We start from the raw sequence: 26061 nt of genomic DNA on the forward strand, positions 1-26061 counted from the left end.
CGCAGCCGAAAAACTCAACAGCTCAACATGGCGCGAACTAGCCGCTGTACTCAGAGTTCTCAAAGAATCTAAATCTTTTCTGGCAAACCACAAAGTGAAATGCTTAACAGACAACGCAAACGTCCCACACATTGTAAGTTGCGGGACGCTAAGCCCGATCTACAAGAATTAGTAATCGGTATTTACACCATCTGCCATTCACACGACATTGTCATTGTTCCCAAATGGTTACCCAGGGTCGAGAACAAGATATCAGATAAAATAAGCAAATTCGTAGACTACGATGATTGGTCCATTGATGACTATGCCTTTGCAACAATCGATTTAGCATGGGGCACACAATAGATTGATTTGCATCCCCTCAGAACAGAAAACTCAAAGCATTCAACACCAGGTTTTGGTGCAGGGGTGTTACCAGGGTGGACACATTTAGTCAATACTGGTGCGGGCATAACAATTACCTTTGCCCACCTGTTTCCCTTATATTCACAGTCATCAGACTCATGAAACCATCCAAAGCAGCCGGTACATTAGTCGTTCCAAAATGGCCCTCCTCACACTCCTGGCCACTGATTTGCCCAGACGGCTTGCATTTGAACGAACATGTTCTAGATTGGAAATTGGTGAATATTTCCTTTCACCCATACTCTTTGGGTAACAATTCGCCTTTTTTGCACAGAACCAACATTCCTTACATTGGCATTGAGATTAAACTATACAAAGAATCCCGGATTATTCCAGACTACAAAGCCTATATAACTGTCTATTTGACAAATGAGAGGATTTACATAATCCGTTACTTAGTGCAAATGCACTAGGTCGATTTGTGCGCCAGATGTTTGTGAATATATTTTGCTTATATGCTATCTATCCAAGATATTTTAGACTTTCTCTTGGAGACGTTGGTATATTTATTGAATTGTACCGCCCTACTATAACAAAACAGTCAGAAAAAGAGAAACCCTTCTTTGGCGTCTCTCATGCCCAAACGTATCCAACTTGTTAACCAAACAATGCCTCTCCGTGCTATTTATTTATTTGCTTGTTTATTTATTTACCGTAAGGTAGATTTAGAAAAGAAATACATTTTCTGATGTATGAAGAAAATGACATTACGCATATCCCTTTGTTAATGCTCACTCAACAAGGTATAAACCCTGTGACGAGCACAATTCCTCATTCTCGATTGAGTAATTACACCTTGTTCCCCTTCTAGCCCTCCCTCCCGAGATTTATTGCAAGGAAAAGGGACTGCACCCCCACTCGGTGTCCTTGGATGCAACCACGTTCCCTCCTAGAAACTAGGGGGTTTTACGTGGCCTCCGAGCGCCAGCAACCGCTGGACTGATACCGAGTACCTTGTTGTTGTTGTTGTTGTTGTTGTTGTTGTTGTTGTTGTTGTTGTTGTTACCGTTGTTGTTGTTGTTGTTTATAATCCGAATTGTTTTTGACGAGTAGTTCATTAGGCAAAGTTTTATGTTATGAAGGTAGCGAAATGTATACTTTTGGTTTTCCTGTATGCTTGTTTTTTATCGACAGAGATATGAAAATCCTTCAGCAACTCGATCCAGGATCACACCCTGCAATCACTCGCGAAGTCCCTACCTAACCTGCTGATGGACTAAATGGGAGAACTGGGCAAACTCAAAAAACAGAATCCAGACCATACCAGCTGCCCCATTCCATCTTACCCTCAACATCACACACCTCTCTGCGACATCTGAAGAGAAAACTGCTGCAGACGCTTTCGCTGCAAGTATCAAGTGGGTCTATAGCCCCATGTTCAAACTAGCACTACAGGGTTACAAACGTCTCCACGCCACACCAGTCAAGAGAAAAGAGCCCATTTCACCCGACATTTTAGAAAAACTACTTGTTTCACATGGCCATCCAACCGCGACACTGGCTGACCTTCTAACTCTTTTCATTTGTTTCATCACTTATGCCGTATTTTTGAGATTTGACGACATCAGTCAGATCAGACGACGTGACTATACATTTACACCAGACCGTCTCGTGTTACATCTACAAAAATCTAAAACTGACCAACTCCATCAGGCGACAAAGTCATAATAGCCAGGACATACAAACCAAAATGTCCAGTCATTATTGTCGAGTGATATTTAAACACCCTGTCAGATCCACCCAACTCGGATTTGCCCGTACTACGCAGGCTTACACCTTAAAAAAAAAGGACTTGTACCCACTAAGTACAGCCGGAGTTACACAAGGGCACGTGAAACCGTCCTACAAGCCTTGCAGCCATTGGTTCCCAACATTGGACGATATGGACTCCACAGTCTCCGATCAGGTGGAGCAACAGCTGCGAGCAATGCTCATCTCCCTCCCACTCTGATATCTCGTCACGGTAGATGGAAAACAGAAAAAGCTTGAAATGCCTACATCAAACCTAGCCCCGATTTCACGCTAATAGTACCAAAGAACCTAGGAATTTAAAACCAATTTGATTGAATTTGAGAAGAATTTGAATGATTATGCCTGAGTTAGGCAATTTGTAACCAACTTGTATTGAATTGAAGTCATATGAGTTTGATTGAATTTGAGAAGAATTTAATGGTTTTGATTGAGTTACGCAATTTGTAACCAACTTGTATTGTATTGAATTTGTATGAATTTTAAACGAGTTACGAATAAAGCAGGTCTTTTTGCTGAAGCGAATCCAACTTGTTAACCAAACAATGCATCTTCGTCCTATTTATTTGTTTGCTTGTTTATTTATTTACTGTCAGGTAGATTTAGAAACAAAATACGTTTTCTGACGTAGCAATGTAGGAAGAAAGTTATTGATCTAAAACTTCACACACATGATGGCTGCCTGACGATCAACATGTGTGTAAATTTTGAAGTGAATACATAAAACTTCACCAAACACATCTTCAAAAAGTCCATTTAGAAGAGTTTTCAACCTGCCACTAGAGGGTGCTCTTGCGTATTGTGACTCCATCAGTATTTTTTCTTTAATTGCCCACCCTTGCCAGACACTAACATCGTTGAAATCAGCTTCATAAATGTTGTTACTTTTGAATTACAAACACCGTTTTTGACCCGTTTCGGCCAGAAGCAGAGGTCATGTGAGGTCACACACACAAAACAAAATGAAGACCTGAATTAACTCTACCCCATCCAGCAAACAGACTTCGTAGATTAGATTCCGAAGAGGTGAAAGGCATGGCAAGATAAACACTAAGCCAACTGGATTCTCAAGTGAACATGTCACTCAGTTATTACACAAAATTATGTGTAAAATACTTACGATTGAAACAATTGCAAGTGGAAATGATTGAGAAAATGCTAGTCCAATTATCCCTGCAGTGGTAAAAACAGACAAACAAAAAAATTAAAAAGGACAGTTTATCAAAGCAATCTTTGTATTGGACCATAAAGAAATGTTGTAGGAAAACGGTGTCCTTTTAAAAGCCATGGGAATATTGGCCCATTGTTCAAAAACTGTATGGTAATTTATGTTACATATAGCTAGGTGTGTTTTATCAGGCGTTTAATACCTTAATGTTCAAATGTTTATTCCCGATGCAAATTAACATCTGTTACATATGTGTGCAAGTGCATAAATGCCAGTTCTGGGGCCGATTTCACTAACGTCTGTTTGCGAAAATAAGCCCGACCCGAGAGGGCGCTGTAGTGATGCGTGGCACAAGCTAAAAACATGCCCTCAAAGTTGAAACAATACCTGATTTTTTTCACGTTAGGCAAATGCTCCTTTAGATTCGTTACATCTTTTAGGTACCATCTTTGACTTTCCCACTAGCTGGGAAAAATTGTTGGGATGGCATCATGTTTTAGAACAGAACTTTTCTCTTCATGTCAAAATGTGTAGTGTATTCCGGATTCTCGAAGCCGACGGGTTTTAGTTGTTTTGCTGCATCCAGCAGCAATACACTTTGTCGACATTGCCGGAAAAATGCAGGAAAAAAACTTTTTTGAAGCGCAAAACTGACGACAAGGACTTAAATGTACTTGTACGTACGTGTGTTTGATGTTTGACCAAGGCACAGTCTGCCTCAATTGACGTCACAAAAGGGGTAGTAATAACTAATAACTTTCGATTTATATAGCGCCTATGAACTAACACTTAATTCTCTAAGCACTTTATATTAGTGCCCTGGTCATAGGGCCAATAACATCCCTTTTTAATGTTTCTCAGCTCCCTTTGGAGTATACAACCTGGGCAACAGTTTATATCGCTCCAAAGGCTTTTTCATTCACAATATCAACCTCTACCCTCGCAGGTACCCATTTATACCCTGGGTGAAGAGAAGCAATTATAGTAAAGTATCTTGCTCAAGGACACAAGTGTCACGACCGGGATTCGAACCCACACTCCGGTGAATCAGCACCAGAACTTGAATTCGATGCTCTTAACCACTCGGCCATGACGGAGTCACCCCCACACAACTTCATTTTATTTTTTTTAAAGGCAGTGGACACTATTGGTAATAATTGTCACAGACTAGCCTACACAGTTGGTGTATCTCAACATACGCATAAAATAACAAACCTGTGAAAATTTGAGCTCAATCGGTCATCGAACTTGCGAGATAATAATGAAGGAAAAAACACCCTTGTCACACTAAGTTGTGTGCATTTAGATGGTTGATTTCGAGACCTCAAGTTCTACATGTAAATCTGAGGTCTCGAAATCAAACTCGTGGAAAATTACTTCTTTCTCGAAAACTATGGCACTTCAGAGGGAGCCGTTTCTCACAATGTTTTATACCATCAACCTCTCCCCATTCCTCGTCACCAAGAAAGGTGTTATGCTAATAATTATTTTGAGTAATTACCAATAGTGTCCATTGCCTTTAAACATATAAATCGTTAAAAACAATTACTCAACAAATTATTTTATTGTTCAGAAACATATTCTCTACTGTTTCAAAAAGAAAAAAAAATCTATTTCCAGGTGACTTTAATATTGTCAAAAGTGTTGTCACCGAAAAGTGGTGCATGATATTAAATCAGAAAGGAAGATTTTTGGCTGCAACGTCAATTTGTAAAGGTCCACATTACTGTAGTCACAAATTATGGTTAAAATAATCAAACCTGAGATAGTGTCTCCTCTTTACCAATTTTAACCTCTCTTCGCATCAGATGCATCGCTGATAATTGGCTATCTGATGAGTCTCCCAGTAAAATACCGTAAAGACTAAATGTAGCGCCATTTTACTCTAAATCACGCAAAAACTAAACGTCATAACGTACAGTATTGTACACCTCTAACAACTAAGCACAAAAGTGGCACAATGTATCTTTAGTTTGCGATTAACTTTTACTTTGCGACCACTTACGAGTCATCACAAGATTGTCATCGCTAAATCAATCTTTGCGATGAGTATACTCATCGCGAATTTTTTAGTGAAATCGTTGCGATGGATTTTGGGTTTAGAGATCGACTTTCAGCTTTTGCAATGATCAAACCGCGTTCGTGAAATCAGCCCCTGGTCCATGGTGGTTATCGTTCTCAAGGTTGTACAACTTTGCTGCAAAATCAGGAATTCACCCGAGTTAAAGACTGTCATCCTGACATGAAACCACATTGGAACTGATTTTCAAATTGAACAATTTACAAGCAGCAATATTCTACAACAAATTCATGAATATAACAAGGTGGTTAAAACTTGTAATAACAAGAGTTGACTGTATTACATGTATTGCTGTGATCTTTAACTACATGTAGCAAGCTGTGCAGGGAACATGTTTCAGCATACATGTAGTTAAAATGATGTTTGGAGAGATTATATGAACTGATTGTCTGTATGAGATTCGCTTTTGGGTTGCACTTCATCTGTATGTACATACCTGAGAGCATAAGGATACTGTTTGATAGAAACCGACTTCCGTAGGAAACACGAAACAGGAGAAATGCATTGACATCTGAAGAAAAGAAAAAAATACACAAATACTTGGTACATGCATGGAGGAAGGAAGACAAGGAACTCGAACGACCCGCAAAATCGCAGAGTAACAAAAGAATACTCTGACAATGCCCCTGTCTGGCCAGTGGAAAAAGATAGGAGACCTCCAGCTGGACGGCCGATTAATGAGTAGGATTAAATCTCTTTGTACAGAACGTGTGGTACCGCCAGTCTGCGCTCTTGCCTGCGTGTAAAGTTGAATCATTGGAGACAAGAATTGTGAATATACACGTTTTCATTTACCGTTTGTGGTGTTTCGCTGAAACATCATGGCATATTTTTACATTTTTTGTGACTTTCCGGTCAATAGCGGTGGATCAAAATTTGGATTTAGGCATACGAGGGTGGTTGGTATTCAATTGTGTTTTTCGATTTGGTGAGCACAAGTGTACACAATTTTTATCAGGTCTCAAAAAAGTTGTTTTTCTGTATTATATCCATACGACATACAACACCATAGTTGAGTGAAGAACCAAGTGCGCACGCACAAACTCACATATGCCAGGTCGCCCATTGTCTGTGTAAGGTATGTGGGTGATTACGAGGTGTCGTTAAACGGTTGCGGTACCACGGGTTCGACTTTTGAAGTCCCTTCGTTCGAGCTCCTTCTCTTCCTTCCTCCATGGTATGTACATGTGACATGATTGAAATTCATGTGTAGCATAAACAAACATGTTTTTTTAGAGTTCAAATAAAACTATACAAAAATATTGCTGCATCAATATTATATTGATGTCAGCTTCAATTCCTTATCTGAGCACTGAGATCCTAATGTACCATTGTTATGACTGAACAATGACCACTTGTCCAAAATGGTTGTTGGGTCCAGTTAGACTAATCGAACCATACCTGCACACAGCAAGGTGTCAAACTTGTTTTACAAACCTTTCTTTTTGGTACAATTTCACAGTTGTGGTCTTCCACAAATTAAATTTTAATTCGCGTTCTCAAAATTCTGCATCAAAAAACATTTCATAGTTGACAATGCTTTCTTATAACAAGGGCCTAGTTTTATAGAGCTGCTTAACACCCGATTTTGTGCTTACTGTGCACTTCATCTCCGGGCTCCATTTAATGTTGAAAACACTCTGCAAATTGTCATCACTGCACTAAAAATAATGACGGAGCCCAAGCCAAGAATTGGAAAAAGGGCACTAGAATAGAAGCAATTTGTTGTAGTTTGTGATCTCATGCTGTTCCGTCATGCCCATATGCAAGAATATATAATTTATATTTTCTGCTCCTTTGACATGGGTTACTTTGCAAACCATTCACACAATATATCCAGTTTGGGTATAACATCATGTCCTTATGGTTACCCAAAAAACTAATAGTGAAACTTTTGTGACTGGTTGGCAGAAATTGTATTTGTGTATTCAGCAAGATCACTTTCTCATTTTATGTAGAACAGTGTCTACACACATGTAAACACAAACAAGCTACATTGGGGTATAAAGATTACTTTTGAATGTTTTGCTTTTGCATGTAAAAGTGGTTCCTTCACAAATCTTCAAACAACTTCAGTCTTCTTGGAAATTTCCTTCACATTTTAAAGAATGTGCATAATTGGAAGACACAATGTTACAACTTACATATCGATACATGTACAAACATGTACAGAAGAACCATTGACTCACTTTAACTGCGATATATCTTTTATTTTGAGATGTCTTTGTCCATGGCCTATTTGTTAGGTTTCTATGGACTGTACCAAAATCTATTGAAATACATTGGTAACAAACTGTGAAGTTTGATTGGTCGAGAACCAATCATGTGACGTGCAACAAATATTCATGTTACATGGCTCGACGGGCCGGGTAACCTGAAAAGTGATGTACACCGGTGTACATCACCTTGATCGTTCCCAGCGTTGGTCGATTTCACGCTGTGTACCAAACAACCGCTGGTTCGAGGGAATTGTTTCTTGTTCGTGCGCTTATAAAACAATGAATAGTCCGTCGTAATAATGTTTGAATATGACAACAGAACTTCGAGAAGAGGAATAACAACTTTACAAAAGTGAAACAAAACAATTGTTGCACGATGTGACTGGGGTCCATGGGTTTTGTACACCCTCGAGGGTAAATGGAACCCGAGGCGGGTTCCATTTTCCTCCTCGAGTGTACAAAACGCCATGGACCCCGTCACAGCGTGCATCAATTGTATTTTGTCCACTCAGGGTCTGGTTTGTAACACAAATGTGTAAACGGTATCATATCCCTGCACACATCGTAAAGAGAAAAATGATCACTTCATGAAAACTGTATTGGTGCATTCAAATTAATATGTTTTATTAAAGCCATTGGACCCTTTCGGTACAGAAAAAAAAGAAAAAAGTTCACAGATTTACAAATAACTTACAGGGTTTACAGAAGGTAGTGGTGAAAGACTTCCCTTGAAATATTATTCCATGAAATACTTTACTTTTTGAGAAAACAGTAAAACAATATCGATTCTCGTTAGCGAGAATTACGGATTTATTTTAAACACATGTCATGACACGGCGAAACGCGCGGATACACGGGTAGGTTTTCCCGCTATTTTCTCCAGACTCCGATGACCGATTGAGCCTAAATTTTCACAGGTTTGTTATTTGATATAGAAGTTGTGATACACGAAGTGTGGGCTTTGAACAATAGTGTTTACCGAAAGGGTCCAATGGCTTTAAAGTTGTTATCCCTAGAATACACTTAACTTACTTTTCACAACTGTTGTAGCTCCATTGCCTGCACCGTATACAGTAGCCACAAAGTTACCTGCGTTGTTACTGTGAACATTAATCAAAACAAACACCTGTATTTATCAAGTATTTATCAAGTATTTTAAAATGAACTCAGATCCTTAAGAGAAAATCTACATGACATGAAATTTTTAACGAAGAACATATTTCTTTTCTGCAAACAAATCTCTGATTAAAATTACATCTATGAAGAAATCTGTACTATAAAATACTCAACTTTTTTTATAAAATGAATTTTAGCTTAATAAAATACACAAACAATTTTTTAATTTATATTGAAACAAAATTAAAAGTCTTAGATACTAAAAGGAGATTTATTATTTGATCTTTTACTATTTATAAACTCCTTTCAAAAGTCTATGCCTGTTGCAGTTTAAGAGGACGCTGATGCCTCAACAACCAACAGTCTGACGACCAATGAAAGGCTTTTCATCACTTGCAACCAAACAACATACATTATTATACGTTTACATACATTATTTATTAAAGGTAGTTATCCCCTCAAAATGCGAGCAAAATGTGCGAGAATGATTTTCAACGAGGGAGAACAAGGTACGTTCAATTTATAAGGCAGATAAATGTAGTTAGTATGCCTGTGTCTGTAAATCTGAGGTCGACCAAACTGACACAGAAAGGTATGTTATTGAATGTCCTGTTTAATACTAACCTTAGGACTATTGTATTTGCAGCAGTATTCATTATGGCACAAGGAAGGTGTGTACAGAGTCCAAGAAGAAAGAATCCAGCCTGTGTGAAAGATGTACATGTACAGTTCCTTATAACAATCAAGCACTCAAGTCAATTTAGTCTTACATGTATTAGAGACACGCACGACTGAATAAAAGTAATACAACACATTACCATGTTTGCTGACAAAAATCTGTTGCTCAATGCACATTTTCCCCAGTTCTGGGTCCTCCTACAAAAAGGGTGTGGGAATTTGATATATATGGTGAATTAGGGCAGTAAGAGCTTGGAGGTTGATCATTGAGTGAGGTTATTGTAAAGTGTTGACATTTGCTGAAGGGTTCAGTGTTTAAAAGCTATCCTTGTTTTCACAGTCGCCATTTTCAAATGTTTTCAACACTTCCTGGCTGGATAATAACAGTGAATAATCAATATAACAAACAAAATAAAAGTTTGACCTAAAACAAAGGGTGATAAATTAATGACTTTATCATTCATATCTTGAAAGCAGGCCACAGATGCACAACCCTTATACATGTATTTCACGATGGCAACATCAGCAATCGCCATTGATGCCCCTTACTATTGCCTCAATGCCCTAAGTTGCAACTGTTTATGCTTGCCTTGATGCCCTTTGAAAATCCTACACCACAGCAGTGTGTTTGGGCTCTACAAGCAAATACTTACATGTAGAATGAATTACTAAATTTCCATGCCTAGGCTGGCAGGCATTAATGCTAAGAGTTTTACCACACAGCGCCGTCTGGCTCCCCACAATGCCCTGCTCATAGAGTTATATATAAGAACTAGAGGGCGCACGAGTGACGCGCGACCGATCTAGTTATTCTATTCTATATCTATGTATCAGGGCTGTATGCAAACATTCTATTGGAACATTTAGTATAAGGGCTGTATGCAAATATCATAACTATTATACACATATTGACTATTCCCACGAGGAACTTTGAGTGACCAGAAGAGCAACCTATTTCCTGAGGCCGAAGGGAAACTATTTTGTCAAAGGTTGTGGTCCTTGGGATTATTTTAAAGCAAAATTTGCTGAAGAAACTAAATTATTCACAATGATTAATAAGTTTTGAGGTTTAAAGCTCTAGACATTATTTTTTTAGTTTATAATCAATGTTCATTAATGTAATTTGACACCTCAAGCGTTTTGTGCAATGTATTTAAAATCTCTACACAGGTTTTATTGTTCTGTTCCCTATGGACTTGACAGCAGGTTTGCAAAAACTACAGCACCTCAGCAAGTAATAAACATGTAGTAAGGGAAGCTTTCTATCATCAATATCTTCAAACCGTTTAATGTAAATCTGTGGACATTGTGTTTTGTGTCAGCTACAAAAAGTAAACCAACCCCTACCCTTTTAAAGATGTGTACAACCAACATTGACATGAATGAATACTTACCCAATTGCGATAAAACACTTGTGATTCTTCATGTCTTGCATTATTAAATGGTTGCTGTGCTGTTTGATTACTGCTCTCACTAGTACCTGACATGATGGTTAAACCAATGGTTTCCAAATGTAAGTTCTGTGGATTGATCAAACAGTAGACAATGGTAGAAAGCAATGAAGATTCACATTCAAAATAAAGGAAAATACATATTTATAAGTGACTTAAACTTGTACATTTCATCTATTATGTTTGTTGCAGCACAAATTCTAAAGAAGAATGACCTCACAGTGGCAGGTGAAACAGTGAGGTGTTGACTGACCACCAGATAAAGGACTGCAACAAGCAACCATGTAATGTCTGTGGTTGAGAGAGAGAGTTTGGTTCAGGATAGGTTAAGGCTCCCCGGGAATAGAAACCAGAAGAGAAGGAATAATCAATGAGAAGATTATATCACTGGACTCTACTTAGGGAATAACAGTGCGAGGACCCCTGTCTTCACTGCAAGGTAATGACCGGGTTGGTGGCTGGCGATGTTAACAGACCTAGCCGGAGGTGAGGTCTGTTAATAGCGCCAGCCACCAACCAAGGTCATTACCACGCAGTGAAGACTGGGTCCTCATACTGTTAACCCCATTAATAAATACCTTTTAAATGAAATAAACGGCTAAAATTTTCCAAATTTTGTGACTTTTCTCTCGGCGATACTTCCAGACATGTTCAGGGGCCATATTTTAGCTTTTGATGGTTCCCGTCTCTTTCGTGCGTTAATCACATTACTGATACTTTGAGACCAGTGACTCTTTTAAATAATGGTCTGTTCAGCGTCCTCACTGGTGTCAAAGCAGGCAAATGATTGGCTGATAGATGTTTTTTGTGCATTAAAACGCACTCATGAGCTCAGTGTTCATTTAGCAAGTCGCTGTAAACAAGACCATTATGGACAAATGAGTCTATACGCGTGCACCTGTTACCTCAAAATCGATACATTTTCAGCGCAAAGCGCGCAAAGTTGCAATGAAACTAACATGAATATAAATAAGCATGAGTTACAGTGCATGCAACGCGCCAACTAGTTTTACACAGTGTATGCTGATTACGGGGCCACTTAATCGCTATTTTCCAAAGCCGGTCTTTATACTGTACGCGTTAATACACCCCCACGTGACCGGGTTTTGACCAATCAGAGACTTGAAACCGTCCAAGGTATTTATTAATTGACACTTAAACAATTTTCATTCTCGTGCTGGAACATTTACACATCATGTTAACAGGCCTAAATAAAAGGGCATCCCCCTAAACCCACGTGACCGGGTTTTGACCAATCAGAGACTTGAAACCGTCCAAGGTATTTATTAATTGACACTTAAACAATTTTCATTCTCGTGCTGGAACATTTACACATCATGTTAACAGGCCTAAATAAAAGGGCATCCCCCTAAACCAACTTGGAACCATTTACAGTACAGAAAACAATAATCCTGGTTCATACTTCATGCGGAAGTAAATGTGAAGCAAGTTATGTGAACCAAATAGTTACTAACCCGCTATTTACATCTGTGATGCAAGGAAATTCCTTTCGCGTTTTGCGATTCACATGAAGTTTGAACCAGTTTTCATGTACATTATTAAGCCTTCAACTAGCCCTGGTAGGACAATAGTGAAAGATTCTCGGATTCGTAAGTTTGGGAAACTGGAATGATGTTCTTGATGCTGAGTTAACACAGCTATATGCATTATACCAGTCTGTAGGCAATGCACTTGATTTATTCTTTCCATTGACAACACATAAATATAGATGCAAAAATATTTACAAACCATGGATAAAAAAAAATTTGATCTTTGATTAGGTCACGCCATAGTGCATTTTCGAAAGGTGAAATAGGTTAAGTCAGATTATTATGTTATCAAGTGAACTCTGAAATACCCAAGTGTTATGTCAATTATTATGCTAATATAATAGGGTTTGTGAGTTGCTGGCCACTGACCCCCAAAAATGGCATCATCAAATACACTCGATAACCAGGAATGACAAAGCTGAACTGTGCATTTCCATCCCAGGTATCGGTGAGCATTAAGACCATACCAAGATTGCTGATCCCATCAAGAGTTATAAAAGTGTCCTCTGGAATTCCACCTCTGAATCTTGGTACTCTGGAACCTTTTCTTCCTGCTCCCAGTCTTCCTCCTTAACTTCATCCGTGGGATGTCTTATGCACAGCAGAGCCGAGTCAAACCTGGTAAATAGAGCGGACCTGATGGTATTTCTCCTAATCCCAGCTGCAACATTTTTAATTCTTCTGAGTTTTTTTTTTAAATTCTCCGCAGCAGTGAAAGAAAGCCATTGTTGTGCCCATACCAAAATCCAATCCTCTGCGTGCCGACAAATTACGTCCCATTTCATTTACTGGATGTTTTACTGGATGTTCTTAAAAATGACAGACGCCAGGTTGCCCAGTGACTGTAAGGTATCTGGGTGATTACATGTGATTACTAAACCAGAACTTGGTAAGTAAGCTTGGGCAATATTGCTTTTATTTTCCCACGATATATCGTCAAGAAAGTATTGCGATATTCGATTATATCGCGATTTATATTTTAGACAAACAAATTATAACATCTTGCGATGCCCTATTTCAATACTTTTTGAAGTTTAGAATTCTGACATCTTACGATGCCTGTTCTTACATGTGAGCATATTTAGCTAGATCCCGCCCATTTCATTCTAGCTAACCAGTAAGCATCCATAGTGCACATGGGGTGACCTCTCATTAATAAAACGGGTTGTGGATGGGTTGTGGTTTGTGTAATGATCCCATTTTGGTCTGCAGTTCGCGGCAAGGCGGGCGCACAAGGCTCCCACACAGGGGAGGTAAATGACACATTGTGTTACTTCTGCAGTGTTTGTGGGAGACCACCTGGGCGCTAGAGTCTTTTAATGTTTGTTTTTTCAAAGAAACCCTGGTATTTCCGGATCAATTGTGGAATCTTGCAGTTGTTTCTGGGACTTTATACTTTTTTAAACAGCCCTTGTGGTTGCAAGACGTCTCAATTAGGGAACATCAAGATACTTCATCAAAACTACGACTTGCCAATAATTCGATTAACAAGACATCAAGACGATACGATATCGTCTAAGAAATGGTATCGCGATTTTCGATTATATCGAGATATCGCCCAAGCTTAGTATAAAGGGCGTATTCTTCCATTGCTTGATTATACTGAATGTAGTATGGCATTCCTCAATCACATGTTAACAATCCTCTCAAATCGGTAGTCGCATCAATTATATACATGTAGCGACTCCGCACAACGGATAATAGGAACCTGGTTAATGGTTATAATTAGAGGACTATCCAGTTTATACCAGGTACATGTATCTGCACCCCTTGCGGATATCCTGTTAGGTCAAAAAAGGTTTTCACGGTTACCGTCAGGAAAAGCTATTCGCCATTAACTGGATAGTTGAATTATATGCCCAGGCCTATTGAACATTACTTGCACCAGAGCAGTCTCTACACTGTGATGGCGTAGGTTGGCTGACTGCCTTGAGGGAAAAAGAGAGTTGCTTGTCATGAGTTGCATGCATACAACACATTCCATTATCTTTCCTATGAATGGAAGGTTGGATATTGGTTGAAAGTTCTTCAGCTCCTCTGGATCTAGACTAGGCTTTTTCAGTGTTGTTATTACCATAGCTGATTTAAGTGAGGTGGGGAACACACCAATCTCTAGAGATTGGTTCACCATGTCAGTAATGGCAGGTAGAAGGGTGTCGAGGCATTTGGTGAAGACACAGGCAGACATTATGATTGTGTGAATATCGGCGTCTGACATTTGATTGATTTCCTGAAGGCAACGCACATGACTATTACCTTGTACCTTTGCAACCAGCTTGTGGGCCGGGTCTATACAAATGAGGTCAGCATGTGGTCTTCGTTCCGTAGTATTCCTACATGATATCTTGTCTTGGAACAATGAAGCTAACTTTTGGGAAATCTCCGTCTTTGAGTTGTGAGATGGCAACACTTGTGACTTGGTCAGGCTGTTCTACTGTCATCTTTTGAACAACATCGAATAACTTCTTGTTGTCTGCTTCAGCAATTTTCTCTTGGTGCTAAGCTACTTTGGCTCTTTTCAGGGCACAGTGATACCTATGTATACATTCAAATCGGAACTACATGTATCAGCCTTGATGAACAAACATACAGTATCCCACCAAAGATGTCTAGGTCCAACCCAACAAAACCTTGGATCACCAGAGATGTAAGATGTACATGGCCCCGACTCGCAACCCACTTGTGTTTTGAGAGAATTTGCAATCGAGATTGCACCAATTCTGACCCATATCTTTCAAAAATCCTTGGTCACAGGCACTTTACCAACTGACTGGCGTGTTGCAAACATCTCACCCATCTTCAAGAAGTGGAGTATACCATCCAACTATCGTCCTGTGTGGATCACTTCCATATGTTGTAAGCTCCTAGAGCACATCATCTTTAGCAACATCATGGCCCACTTCAACAATCACAACATCCTTGTCCATGCTTAGGCGCCTTGTCAAAACCTCCCGAGCGTTCCTCCGCGGACTGGACAGCAAATACCACCGTTGCTAAGGACCTCAGACAGTCTGCGGAAGAACGGCCATGTGCGTTGAAGCGCGGCGAAGTTAATGAGCTATCCATGCCGGGCGCTATTGTTGGTATAACAATAAGTCTCATGAATAAACAAGTTGTATTTTCAGGTCATGAACTATATATCAGCGGCTTGGACGCGGAACGGCCGTGCTATCCCAGAATAGTACATTTTCAACTCATGAATACCATCGTTCTGGAAGCGGACAGGCCGCACAGACAAGACAATTACACCATAATTGTTGGGTGTGCCAGCCGACCCTCCAGCGCATAAGATAATCGCGCACTTCATAAATCAGGGAACGCGTTGTCACAGATGGCCAGTCTTCATACTGGGCCCCAGTACTATCTGGGCGTCAACAGGGAACAACTCTTCTTCCTCATATTTATAAATGATTTGCAAACTGGGATCACCTCTAAACTACGTCTGTTTGCAGATGACTGCCTAATTTATAGATCCATCTCAATCATCAATTAAGGCCCAGCTAATAAACAGTGAGGCACTTTGGGACGCCCTCCAGGTGTGAAATGACAGTGAAATCTTACAGCAGGATCTCAACCGTCTTCATCAATGGTCAATTGACTGGCAACTGCAGTTCAACATTATACAATTGTTGCACGCTGTGACGGGGTCCATGGCGTTTTGTACACCTGAGGGGGAAAATGGAACCCGAGGTGAAGCCAAGGGTGCCATTTCCCCTTGAGGGTGTACAAAACCCATGGACCCAGTCACAGCTTGCAACAATTGTTTTGTTATACCTTTGCATAATTGTTTTTTCTCTTCTCGAAGTTCTGTTGTTCTTCAGGCATTATAGCACGGATTATATAACACCCAAGCAGACCCTTGCCATTTGATTGGAGGATTGTCCGTCACATGATAGCAAATGAAAGTACCATTGCACGCTGAGTCACACAATGTGCTTTTTCGTTCCATCAGTATCGGGGTATTTATCCACCTGTTTCCGTGAGCATCGTTCCTCCAGGCGTCTGCACCAATTCCCTGGCATGCTTTGGCTGCCCATTCGGTGTGTTCTTTGATCCTCCAACACTCCTTTGGTCTTGCCAACTCACGCAGGTCCTCAGCGTTTCGCAAATGTGCCACTCCTGCTTTCCCTATACGGGCAATGGTGGGGTCCTTGCTATCGATCGTTGACATAATGGCCTTGGCTCTTAAGGTAGGGATTACCTTCTCAAATCTGATCATACCCAGGCCGCCATCGCCGACGGCCGAGTAGATCAGTCCATTAGTCGTACATGGAGGGAGCTTCAACCAATCCTTCACTGCCATCGGATTGTACTATCAAGAGACCGCAAACTATTACCGCTTGCTTCCGTCATTGACAGTTGGAACTGCAATCTCGGGGTGACATGGTTACGGACCAAGTCAACTTTCTGGACTGGTTTGAGCGGAGCTTTTCCTATCCTCTCAATCCAAACATTTAACCTCTCCCCCAGATCTGCCGTTTTGACGCCTCGCCACGGTCCTAAGCGTAATCCCAGGTATTTGGTCGTCTCATCAGGTGTGATCCAGGGGATTGGCAGGCCGCCAATGCACCAAGAAGCCCCTTCATTGACCGTGAACGATTTCCCCCAGGGCTGAATGTGAAAAGCCGCGCACTTTCCCACATTCATGCGGAGCCCCGTTTTCTGGCAGAATTCGTCGGCAATGTTGAGTAATCGTTGTAGGTCCAGGCTTGACTTTCCAACTGCACGCTGCCAGCGTGCAATGGTACTTTTTCGGATGGAACGAATAAGCTGAGTAAAAACATCACTGCGTGCGCGCGTCTTTGGTAAGGCAGCAGTGTTACTGCAAGGCATTATTGAATAAAATTACTAGCCTTCGGCTTCTGCGTGTCTCAAAATAGCTGTAGAACGCGCATCGTGACTGTTGAATCCAACAGGCCGACCCAAAGAGAAACAGGTGTAATTTCACAATAAAAATTGTAGGCCTACGCCTTGTTTGCGTTGTTTTGAAAGTTGTATCTTCCAATCAAAATGACAAAGATCTACTTGGATGTTATATAAAACAAATAATGAATGTTTTTCATTCGAGCAATGGTGCGAATATGTTCATTCGTTGAAAGCTGGAATGTTCCATTCAACTCGGCTCCGCCTCGCTGAATAGAACATTCCATCTTTCAACTCATGAACATATTCGCACCATTGCACTCATAAACATTCATTATGTGTATACTATTCATTGTTTAATAAGCAGACGAACAAGAAACAATTCCCTCAAACCCGCGGTTGTTTCGTACACAGCTCTGGAAATCATCGACCAACGCTGGGAACGATCAAGGTGATGTACACCGGTGTACATCACTTTTCATGTTACCCGGCCCGTCGAGCCATGTAACATGTGTTTTTGTTGCGCGTCACATGATTGGCTCTCGACCAATCAAACTTCACAATTTGTACCAAGGTATAACAATAAAAAATGCCACATCATGAGGTTCACCTGCCAACGCAAGATTACAAATACAATACCAACTGGGAGGCGACTGTCTATCTTCTTTCACGGAAAACCCTTATCTCGGCCTAACACTCTCGAGCAACATGTCTTGGCAGAAACATATTGACAAGGTTACATGCAAAGCCAATAAAATTCTAGGCCTGCTTCGTCGCAACTTGAGGAGATGCTCAGCAAAGATCGGAGAAAGATTATACACTAGCCTCGTTAGACCTCATTTTAAAATGTGGAGTACTGTAACACTGTCTGCAACCCTCACACTTAGAAAGACATTAGTAGAAAAAATATAACGCCGTGCAGCCATGTTTGTCCGGAAAATGTATCTAAACAGCACAAGATCTACAATGGTAAACCCTAGAATGGATACGACAAACTGCAAGCCTTAACCCTACTCTACAAAGTCCACTAACATAGTCGCCATTGATACTGCAGTCTACCTCACACAAATGCCTCCCAGCAGCAAGATCTTACCACCCAAACAAGTTCCAACTCATTACAAGCCGCTACCAGCTTTACGGACTCTCCTTCTTCCTCTGGACTACTGTCTCAATGTGGAACACCCTCCCTGAGATTGTCCTCACTGCTCCATCTGTAATGGCTTTCCAAGAAGGAGTAGCTGCTAACCTGTGAGCAGTGGAAGCTGTTTTTACTTGCACCACTCTGTCCTGCACAGTTGTAATGCCAGGGTGGCGTTCATTTCACGTATTAGCATTTTATTTCTTCAAGCCCTAGTATGTTGGCCTAGAGGCACCTGTACAACATGTATAATTTTTCTTTCAAGAGCACCAATCAACCACCGTTAGCTTTACGTCCAAACTATAGATCCTGCTGAGTAAACCAACGTAAACAAAAACATTGGTTTCATCATGCCTTGCTAGGAATGGAGTGTCTTGGTCTTTTTTGACTTTTTCCATTTTCTTTCTGTAGCTAGCCTTGATCAAGGCTGTTGACGTACTGTTCCCCGGCCCGATTCGCGGCACATGCATGCAGTACATTCACAAATGTACATTACCATACATTGTACAGCGAGAACAGTATAGCGTAGTCGTGAGAACGGTCGTGTCTTTGTATTTTCAACCTCATACACGTGGCTCAAACAACAGCCTTGATGGGTTTGTAAAGCTTTATCGGAATTCCGATAAACGGGTATTCATGATGTGGGCGTGTCATTCTAAACATTGGCCAATCACAGGCGCGATTGAGAATGACGTATTACTGCTAGCAATCATGCCACATCCATGTGTGTGTACGCTGAACGCTAGCTGTATATGTACATGTAGTGTACTACGTGCTTTTTATAGCAGTGTCGGGAGCGTGGTGTATATTAGCTATGATTGTAAGGGGTCTGAATGCGCTGCCGGACGGGTGAGCCGGACATGACTCGCCCGGTCGGTAATGGTGTGGAACAACTTCGAACACCTTCCGTTGTCTTGCGTTTCATTATAACACGAGGACTATAATTACAACGTAGCTGGTAGATTTGTCCCTGAATTGGAAGCTGCTGTACTATATAAGTGTAACGTTGTAGTGTAGTACTAGTAGTATGGCAAGAGTTAGTTTATGAAATTGAACTTTATTTAGTTATTGTTCAGCCACACGCCATCTTCTACCGTCTGTCGACAACACATATTTTCGATCCCCAACTTTGATTTACCGCGAGAAACGTAATGAATAATATATTTCTACATTAAGACAAAATAAACAGCTGGGTTTCTTATCTCATCTGGTCTGTGTTTTTGCTTCAAGGGGATGGGGTGTGTTGTACTGTCATATTATGCCCAACACCTAAGAATTCTTACCAAGTAGCCATCTTACCGGAAACCCATGACACCTGGATACTTTTTTAACCTTTCTCAAACACATTTCACATGGTCTAATTTCCTTCCTTCTATTTCTAAACCCATGATTGATGCATTAAACGCGGCTGTTATATTTTGTTGAAAGTTTCTGTAGTTGTGTTGCAAATTATACTCCATTGATTTCCAGCGACTTACAGTTTTGTTTTACTAGTAGGGATTTCTCCCTCGCCTGCCGCCATTATTGCAACTATACTACAGCCACTGCTTGTTTACAATACGTCGACGAGCACATGTGTGCGAGTGCTTGCAGAACAACGTTGTGATTGACATCGCAGCGAGAGTTTATAGGTCAACCAACAACCAATGAGAACGGGTTGTTAGTAAACATTAGCATAATGAGCTCCGCCCTAAATTTTGGCAGATACAAAACCATCAAGGCGCTACTTGGGAAGACCCATGTACCGTAAGTGTACCGTATACTGATGGTACATGTACATAGTACGTATGTGTACATACGCTGTACACGTATGCACTGGGTTATGTATGGGGGTGCGCTGGCGGAATTCAGTGATGGGGACTGGGATTTTGCAGATCGCGGCTGGCTGTAGCGCCTTGATCAAGGCTATTCTGTTGCAGGTAGTCTCTGCTTATGGGTCCTCAGTGGTTCACTGTACCAAGAATGTGGATTGTGGGCATAATTGAACACTCCTGACTGATACTGGGGTATGCTTATCTAGGGTGGCAGTTATTATTAGGGTAGTGTTGTATAGTAGGTCTAACTTCTTAGATTTCCCCTTTTGACAGTTTTTAATTCAATGTCACAATTAAATTGCTCAAAGTTTAGATGTCTTTGAGCATGCGAAAGTGACGTTGATTCTTGGTTGGCAGGTTGTGTGAGTTCAGCAGTGAAAGTCAGCTCTATGGACAATTATCAAGTTGGGACGGAACTGTAGTTGGGACGCCCCAACTTCGGTCCTACTACTTGCTGTCAACTCGCTTGTGCCGTTAACTCGCCATCAACTCAACCACTGCTTTTTTTTAATTTTGGACGATCTTACCCGCTAATTTCTGCCCTTAATAACACTTTTTTTCGTCAACAGTTATTTTCATGGGTTTATGATTTGAAGATCAGTTGTATAAAAAACAACTTACTTTGCAATATAAATGTTCGGTCAGCAACGCACACTTGCAAATAGCGCAGAGGTAGAAATACATGTACAGATATTATGTAGGCTGGTAGGGTCCTACCTAGCCCTGGCGGCCTTACACTTTCGTTTTGTACTACAGTGACGTCCTGGACATCAGGGTAAATTTCTGGGGCGTAAAATTTTCACAGCTTCATAACTCAAATCTTACCTGCAAGAAAGCACCAATTTCAACAGATTCACATTCCATGGCAGCATATGTTTTTCTGCGGTGGGTTTTGATCGTCATATATTCTTCACAAATCCGTCATTTTCATGAAACAATGCAGCTCCCAACGTTAAGGAATTCCCATTTTTGTCCGTACTCTCACAGTCTGCCGTGTGTACGCAAGACGCGCGACGCGCACATTTTGAATTGTGTTGGTAACGCTGTGCAGTCAAGATACGGTGACCAAGAATTCATGCGTCTAAGCTTGCATCATGCGTCTTGCACGCGAATGTATACGCGTACGCACGACAACAGACAACACTGTGAGAAAACGATCGAAACGGGATTTTTTTAACGTTGGAAGCTGCATTATTTCACGAAAATGACGGATTTGTGAGGAAAATATGAGGACCAAAACCCACCGCAGAAAAATGTATGCCGTCATGGAATGTGAATCTGTTGAAATTAGTGGCTTGTTGCAGGTAAGATTTAAGTTATGAAGCTGTGAAATTTTTCCGCCCCAGAAACGGGCCTCAATACTTAGGACTCTGTTCCTGTGTACAGAGAAAGAGTCCTATATAGGGCTAGGTCCTACCTAAATACTTCCTTGCCGTTAACCGTCAACTCGCTTGGTGCCACTGCCGTCAACTCGCTGTCAACTCCTCCAATTTGTTTTTAAAATCCACAAAAGAGGCATAGAACTGTAATGTATTAGCTTAAAAAGGAGTTTCATAAGTTTTAGGTAACATTTCGATGTAAAAATTTAGGTTTTTTTTTCTCGTGAAAAAAATGATCTCTCAGCAGAGCAGTCGGCCGCCATCTTGCATTTTCACAGGCTTGTACAACACGACAACAGAGGGCGCTTTTCTGCATTTGGAATAGTCTTGACCTAAGTCGTCAATGATCGGTACTGCATGGTGTATTATGTACTGTACTACGTGTAAATTGAGCGGTGCCGTCTTGGGTCAAGACTAAAACTTATCCATGCCTGCCATATCCTGCGTGGTTGAGAGTTGACGGCGAATTGACTGACACAAGCGACTTGATGGCGAGTTGACGGCAATTAGTAAGACCGGGTGCATGCGTTGTGATTCGTGCACGATCGCCGACGATACCAGACGGGATTGTGTTAGTTTCTCCATGGTTTTAACGGCGATTTTCGAGTTTTTCGAATTTAAAAATAGCAAATTTGGAAGCATAAATCCGGGGAATATCTGACATTTGTACATTGATTTATACATTTTAGATTTTGAACAAAAAACCCTGAACAAAATCGGATTTGTGGGTAAAAATAAAAATAGAAAAGTCTGTTTTCCGATTTAAATCGGAAAAGTTGCATCTCTGCACTTGTGTGGCCGAGGCTTATGAGGCAAGTGAATTGTGCGTGTGAATTTTCTCAACTAACGCTCTTTTACCGCTTATGCCGATTGTCCCCCGACCGTGCGCAGATTTTTTTCCCAGGAACCATCTGCACACATTCGCCCTGGGAAGAAAAGATACCCAATCCGCGCTTCGTGTACAAACATATGGACACGCGTCTGGGAACTACAAAGAATGGTTCCCCAATCAGTGCTTTGTGTACAAACATATGACATATGGACACGCGTCTGGGAACAACGAAGAACAGTTCCCAGACACGTGTCCATATGTTTGTACACGAAGCACGGATTGGGTATCTTTTCTTCCCAGGCAAACGTGTGCAGATGGTTCCACACGTTTGTCCTGGGAAAAAAATCTGCGCACGGTCGGGGGACAACCGGCATATCGGTATTAGCGGTAAAAGAGCGTTAGTTGAGAAAATTCACACGCAAAATTCACATGACGGAGCAGAGATCATCTTTAGCGAGAGGCTCAATCAAGATCCGCTTGAACAATATTTTAGCAAGCAGAGAGGAGAGGGGCCGGTGGACAGTGATAATGCTCAGTTTCACAGTATAGCCACAAAATGGATTTAAGGCAGAATATAAAATTAAAGCTAGCGAGCCATAAAGTGAAAAGGAAAAGACATTATTTCAATTAATATCCGAAATACTTTATTGTAACATTGTATTCTCAAAGAATCTACTTAGATGACTTTACGTACATTTTTATTGTTACATGCATTGAACATCTCAAGTTATCTGTGTGTTCCTTTGTCCTTTTATGACAATTTTCCTGTCACTAGTGTTAGACAAGATTTATTCATTCAAAATAACTCTATTTAACGAGATTTTCTCATAAAAATAACTCTATTTAATGAAACTCTGGACTTGTTTTTCTGCACATCCTATTCCTTTTATTTCAAACTAAAATAAATACAACAACATAAAGGAGCTTAATTCGTAGTCTCAAAAAAATGATAAAGAAATTTTGAATGTAAAGCACTCAAATAATTCTGCCCCTGTAAATTTCTGTTCCAGAATGATATGAAGTCACTTAGGCATTTTTAATATTAAACTTTATTGCCCTTACAAATAATCTATACAAGAATACAGTCACGCCATCAGTGAACAACTGTAATAATTGATTGGATAACTTGGACATGTAGCACCTCGCACATTAAAACCAGTCTAAGGCTAAATAATGTATTGAGTGCAGTTTCTTTATAAAATTATTCGCCTTAAAGACACTGGACACATTTGGTAATTGTCAAAGATCAGTCTTCTCACTTGGTGTATCTCAATATATGCAATAAAAAAAAACTCAGAAAATTTGAACTCAACTGGTCGTCGAAATTGCGAGATAATAATGGAAGATAAAACACCCTTGCCACATGAAGTTGTGTGCTTTTAGATGCTTGATTTCGGGACCTCAAAATCTAATTCTGAGGTATCAAAATCAAATGTTTTAGTGGAATATTACTTCTTTTTCAAAAATGACGTTTCTTCAGAGGGAGCCGTTTCTCACAATTTCTTTGCTATCTATTAGTATGTAATCCAGTTTCATAACAAATAACAATTTTTGGCATTGGCGATGGCATCCTCCTGGGTAAACTTCGCTGCTGGACGATCAGAGGCTGTTAGGTTATAATTATAGAAACAAAAACAGAATTAGCTGTTGTACACTGCTTGTGTAAAATTAAAACAATTAGGAAATTGCCATGTTTTGACAGTAGCAAAGTCTTTCACAAAAGCTTTAAAAAAGGAGATGCCTTTCGAGGAAGACTCGGCTAGGATCAAACTTGAGGCCCTGGACTTTTTTTTTAATGTAAAAAGAAGATACATGTGTATAAGTAACTCAGTGAGTGTTGGGTAATAGTTCTGTGAAAGAATTGGACAGTCTTTGCTATGGAGAAAACTTCATTATTGGGGGCGGGGAATACAAAATTTGTCTAATTTGTTTTGTATATTTTGTTTTTAAAAACGTGCTAGGAATACTTTTTAGCTTTGTTAAAGAAGTTTTTTTTTTTGAAGAAATCAAATTTTACATGCACTGTGGCACACCTACCATTTTTTCTGTCTTTCTTGACGACAAACAGAAGTACTGAGTAGATTTGTTCTTTCCTTTGGCAACACTGGAAGTTGTAGGATGTGAATGGATACTGGGTCCATTTTCAGCACCTATTTATTAATTTAAAAAAAGTGTCATAGGCCTACCTAAATTATAAGCTGAATGGAATAATAAGTCCCCATCGGGCAATCAAACCTTTAAAAGAATGTACTAGGGGTCCCCACATTAATAAGGCTATAATTTTTATAACTTACACAAATAATAATTAATGGAGTTAAAAACAAAACACCATTCAGTTCACACGAACAGTAAAACAGGACAACAGAAACTTTGATTAATATAACGGCAGGCAATAGCAAAATGGTTTGAAAAATAAAATCAAAAAAACTTGCCTTTTCATTTTCTATATAATTTATAAAAAGATTTAAATTGTGTTTGAAATGCAGAGGAAACATGACAAATAAATAATGCAAATATAGTAAGAGAAAGGGGAGGGTTTAAAACAACCTACCATTTTCACTGGCAGTGGCAGGCAATCATTGATTTGATTTCGTTTCTGGACGTCCACACATGCTTTTAGAAATTTCTTACATTTTCACCAGCCTCATCCTCGAATTTCCAAATCAATTCAAAGCCTTCAAGATCATTTTGATCGAATTCCTCCTCTGAAAAATCGCTAAAATCGCTAAATTCTGAACCACAAACAAAATCGTTCTGTCCGCGAGCGGCCATTTTGTACTGTGATTGTTAAGGACGCCGGCCACGGCAACGCAAATGATGACGAATTTCAGTACCCACAATGCTTTGCGCTTGGCTGGACGATTGTGTTAATCGGATTAGCGCTCGCTGGGGATTGTTTACTGAGCAATTATCACCCGCTCGCTTTATGACTTCGGCAGAGGAGATAAAACCTTTGATGTAAGGTTGTTGTAACTCCTTCTAGTTTATTCCTCCACGCTGGGGCCAAGGATACGGAGTAGATTGGACCAGTTTATGGGGCTAGGTTTACCTTAGCCCACCTTTTTCATGTTTTTGAGCTGTAAATATAAATGGCCCCGTTTTTAACATCGGTCTCATTAATGGCGACAGTGACGAGACCGATGTTAAAAGCGGAGCCATTTAGTTTACAGCTCAACAAGGTGGGCTAGGTAGGTTTACCTCATTGCTCATCTCTTTTTGTATAAATAAATGAAAAAGTGGTGGCGCCATACGGAAAGTTATCCATAGCTCCGTACATATCAATATCATGGTTAGACTTGAAAATTATTCCTGAATGGTGGGGAAACTTACTCAGTTAAAAAAGTCAACCTAACCAACTTTCAGAGCGTTGACCAGACCAGTTGACACAGTCGAGACGCACTGCTGAATAGTACAAATAAAAGGCTCTGCTCATGCCCATCCATGGGGCCGCTCAAAATAAATTGTGAGTTTGAAAACTGTGCTAAATAGTGTGCTAAGCCCTGGTAGTAGGTGGTAGGAGTCCAGCCTGAGTCATGAGTGATAGTGTTAAGTGTAGTGTAGTACTGTCCGACTCGATCATAATAACGGGAGCGGAGCATCATAAACACAACAACATGAT

At 40.3% G+C, this 26061-nt stretch overlaps 1 protein-coding gene across 4 annotated transcripts in view; it reads right to left on the reverse strand.

Moving 5' to 3' along the window:
* The window catches only part of LOC139945242 (battenin-like), a 79275-nt gene extending 53214 nt beyond the window's left edge, over window positions 1-26061 (reverse strand). For 3 of the 4 annotated variants that reach the window (XM_071942558.1, XM_071942554.1, XM_071942557.1), the window contains exons 1-6: window positions 25796-26061; window positions 10810-10935; window positions 9362-9441; window positions 8654-8721; window positions 5839-5913; window positions 3275-3327 (exon numbers count right to left, since the gene is read on the reverse strand). In XM_071942558.1, coding sequence (XP_071798659.1) covers window positions 3275-3327; window positions 5839-5913; window positions 8654-8721; window positions 9362-9441; window positions 10810-10902 — 369 coding nt within the window. In that variant the 5' untranslated portion in view covers window positions 10903-10935; window positions 25796-26061. Of the gene's footprint in view, window positions 1-3274; window positions 3328-5838; window positions 5914-8653; window positions 8722-9361; window positions 9442-10809; window positions 10936-25772 lie in introns of all 4 variants that reach the window. The other variant, XM_071942556.1, reaches the window with a different exon arrangement.

The sequence above is a fragment of the Asterias amurensis genome, chromosome 12, assembly GCF_032118995.1.
Source record: "Asterias amurensis chromosome 12, ASM3211899v1".
Lineage (NCBI taxonomy): Eukaryota > Metazoa > Echinodermata > Asteroidea > Forcipulatida > Asteriidae > Asterias > Asterias amurensis.